Here is a 3967-nt window from a genome sequence, read left to right on the forward strand (position 1 = left end):
ATGCTTATGATTGTTGGACTTCTCATTGAATTAGTTTTGTGTTAGTTAACGTTCATTTTTAGAATCTTTATCTTGTAATTTGATTCGAAAATGTTTTATACAAAATCATGTTTTCCTAGAATCCAATCATGAATCGGACTGAAGTCCAACAGACATCATCGAGTGGTTTTGCATTATTATTGTAACAAATGGTTGAAACTTGAGGCAATAACACTAGCTTACAATCATTAGCAACATAAACATTAGTAATAATTTACTAAAATCCATTAGGTTGTTGCAGTTCTAGTGAGTCAATCTAACGATTTAATTGAATTTTCTTGAAGTCATTCGAGATCATTTCTTGAGCCATGCACTTTCTTCGGCGATCCAGTAGATGGTTGATGTCTTTTGGTTACAAAGTCAGTGAGTGCTTTGATCTCTGATGTAACAGCCAAGTGCAAGATTGTTTTGTTTCAAAGTATATTTTGGTTCGTGCAAAGATTTATAGTGGTTATAACATTGTAATTTGATAAGAGTTGCTTTTGAAACAGACATTGTGATTAGAATCAGTGCTTTTCTCAGGCAAAGATGTCGACTCGAATTGTGATCCCATGCTTTTGTTAACCTTATAAGGGTAAGAAGTTGAATCTAGAGACAGCCATTGGTGATAACTTTGATGACTTAGGGCCGTATTCACCAACCGAGTTTAAGCTTGATTCGGAGATCAAACTGATTAATCTTAGCTTTTTTGTTTCACCAATTGAAATTAAAATTTGATCTCAGATCACACTTAAGCTAAGATCTCAGCTGATCAAACTAATCTTGAAATCATTTTTTTTTTATTTCACCAACCGAAATTATTTAAGCCGATATTAAAATGTTGATTCACCAACTCGGATCATGCTCAATTTGATCCTGGATATTGATCAAGTGTGGATCAAAATTTGATCTTGGTAATTACCAAGATCATCTCCTTGATCTCGACTTGTCTTTTCATTTACATGTGTTTTGTCTTGATCTTTGAGTGAAAATTAATTAAGTTTTTTCCTAAATTTCTGAAGAATGGATGAATATCTATTCGCTTTTGGTTTTCGCCAGCGTAGAAATCCTCAAAGAAGAACAATATTACCGAAAAATGACCTTCTTGTACTGTTTGATGATTTTGAATTCAAAAAAAGGTTCCGAATGAATAAAGAGACTTTCCACGTGCTTCTTGAGCTCATCAAAGATGAAATAGAAATATTTGGAAAAAGAAATAACCCTAATAAAATCAGCTTCTTATAGCATTGAGATTTTTTGCAACTGGTTCATTCCAAATAGTAAGTGGTGATCTTATCGGATTTTCGCAACCAACCATTTCAAGAATAGTGTTGAAAGTGTCTAACGTTTTAGCAAGAAAACTTCCACAATTCATTGTTTTTCCATCTCCAATAGAAGAAGCCAAGGTAAATATGAATATACGCTAGCGGATACTCATTCACTAATTCAGTTGCATTCTGGTTTTTCAAAGATCGCAGGGTTTCCGGGTGTAATTGGTGTTGTTGATGGAACTCATATTAAAGTGAAAGTAGCGAAAGATTTACATGAAAGATTCAGAAACCGAAAAAATGAGATAACAGTTAACTGTCAAGTTGTTTTTGACCATAATATGAAATTTTTACACATTAATGCAAGATGGCCAGGAAGTACTCACGATAGTAGGATATTTAAACACAGTGAACCTTATTACGTATTAGAATCACAAAGTTATACAGGACATTTGCTCGGTGATTCAGCTTATCCATGTAAAACGTATCTTATGACACCATTAAGTGATCCTAATACGCTAGCGGAGATGATTTACCAAAAGAAACATATAAAGACGAGGAATTTGGTCGAAAGGAGTATCGGAGCATGGAAAAGAAAAGTGACGTCAACGATAACATCAACACCATTTCCAATATCGAGCGAGTACGGAGTAATGTTGGAATCATTGGCTTGAATTTGAGTTCCATTGTAATAAAAAGAAACTTGATTCCTATTAATCCTGAATGGTTTCTGCGAAAAAACAAAAATAATCATTAAATAATTGTTTATATTACGCTAGCGAAAAAAACTTACCAGAACTTTCATGATGTGCTCGGCGAGGAGTGGAAATGGTGTTCTAATATGGCACAACACATCTGAATACCAGTATGGTTTAGGTGCCTGGTAAACATTTTCAATATAATTCTGAAAAAGATGAAACAATGTTAAACATGTTGAATATTTTTCAGTTAAATATAACTTACAATCATTCGAGGACTTGGTCGAAATGTGAATTCGATGACATTGCCTGCATCCATGTCATTCCTGAAAACATGATGTTTGCCGAATTTGCAATTGAGTCTGAAGCATTTGGATTGATTCTGGTCCTGGCAAACATCAGGATCTCTCCTAGCCAGTATCATTTGGGTGCTGTAAATGATAAGAAAAAAAGTCAGTAGGGATATTTACGCTAGCGGAGGTATAACTTACTTTCGCCATTCATTAGCTAATTCTGTCGGTAATCTACCAGTTCGTCTGTAATGATTTTCAATTTGTCTGCTTACATGTAGAAACTTGCAGCCAAGTCCATAACAGCAACCACGGTTGATGAAATTGAGACAAAAGGTTACGCTAGCGAAAAGACAGAGATATAAATTATTATATGTTAAAAAATGTTTGTTATTTAGTACAAATAAACACTTACCCATTAATTTGTGTTGTTGACATGTTGATGAAAGATAATTAGATAAAAAATTAAATAAAAATACCAAAAAAACAACTAATTAAGGGTGAAATGGGTGAAATTGTCGGTGATGGAAATGTAAACAATGTGAAAAAATGTAAACAAACACTTGTTGAGGGACAATTTATAAATTTTATATTGGCAAAGTTAGCATCAAAAAGGTTGAGCTCAATTTCATTTAATTTGAGATCATATGATCTGAGCTTTGAATGAGTTGAATTGGTGAAACAAAAATTTTATTTAAGCTCAAAATCAGTTGATTTGAAGATTAAATTGATCTTAGTTTTGATCTCGGTTGGTGAATACGAGCCTTAAGATGATTAAGCATTACTCAAACAAAGTTTCACTTACTCAAGGTTAATGCCTTGGGCTACAAGACTTGAATCAAAGTTGAACAGTCTGGATAGGGTTATTTTGCATTATTGAAGTAAAAGTTGATTAGACTCAAGAGACTGTATCAAAGGTAGTGAAAAATGGATCGAGTTTGCTCTAGCTGGTCAACAAATTCAAATTTTTAAATTGTAGAATGTTAATCCATCAATGTTTGGAATCATAGAAAAAGGCCTGTAGGATATCAATGGGTTAACGTATACATAGTAATATTGCATAGTAGTATATGGTATACATTGAAGTATAATAACGTATTTATTGTACGTATGTATATATGTGGGATATTTAAGAAGAATGTTAACGTAATAATTGATAAGTAACAATTACAAAAATCAAAACAGGGATCATCTCAACGTAATCAATGTACAACAATGAAATGGAAATTAATGGAAAAAGTTAAAGGGATATAAAGTCATTAATTAATGAACTGATGAGAAGATCAGATCAATTTTTGATTAAAAGATATTGTTATTATCATCGCTCTTTTTAGTTATTAAAAACATTGAACTTATAATCTTACAGGCCGAACTGGATTTTGATGAAAAGGCTTTAAAGTCGTTATCAATTGGATTGAACTAGTAAAAACAAGATGAAACTACCTTTCGCACCTCGGTCGACGTTGAATTTACAAGCATCAGACGAGCCTTTTCTTATTCTCAATCCAGAAGATTTAAAAAAATCATTTTCCTGCATTTTAGATAAATCGTTATCCTCCAAATGGCACAATCGAAATAACTAATTGTACTATTTTTTGTTTACTAACTTACTGTTTCTGATATTCCATTTGACTTTGGAATGCGTTGGACGTATTTACTCATGCATTCAACATCGACCCAGATAAACAAGGTA

At 32.7% G+C, this 3967-nt stretch overlaps 1 protein-coding gene across 1 annotated transcript; it reads right to left on the minus strand.

Annotated features, from left to right (window-relative positions):
- Window positions 1-1493: 1493 nt before the first annotated feature.
- On the minus strand, window positions 1494-3034 carry LOC107369752 (uncharacterized). Its single transcript, XM_015937680.3, has 5 exons — window positions 2690-3034; window positions 2476-2616; window positions 2250-2415; window positions 2080-2190; window positions 1494-2016 (listed from the first exon to the last, which is right to left on the minus strand). The coding sequence occupies exons 1-5, from the start codon at window positions 2710-2712 to the stop codon at window positions 1819-1821; spliced, it is 639 nt and encodes a 212-aa protein (XP_015793166.2). The 5' UTR covers window positions 2713-3034; the 3' UTR covers window positions 1494-1818.
- Between the last annotated feature and the right edge of the window lie 933 nt (window positions 3035-3967).

The sequence above is a fragment of the Tetranychus urticae genome, chromosome 1 (genome assembly GCF_039701765.1).
Source record: "Tetranychus urticae isolate SD_2017Ah chromosome 1, NJAU_TeUrti_SD_1.0, whole genome shotgun sequence".
In the NCBI taxonomy this organism is placed as follows: domain Eukaryota; kingdom Metazoa; phylum Arthropoda; class Arachnida; order Trombidiformes; family Tetranychidae; genus Tetranychus; species Tetranychus urticae.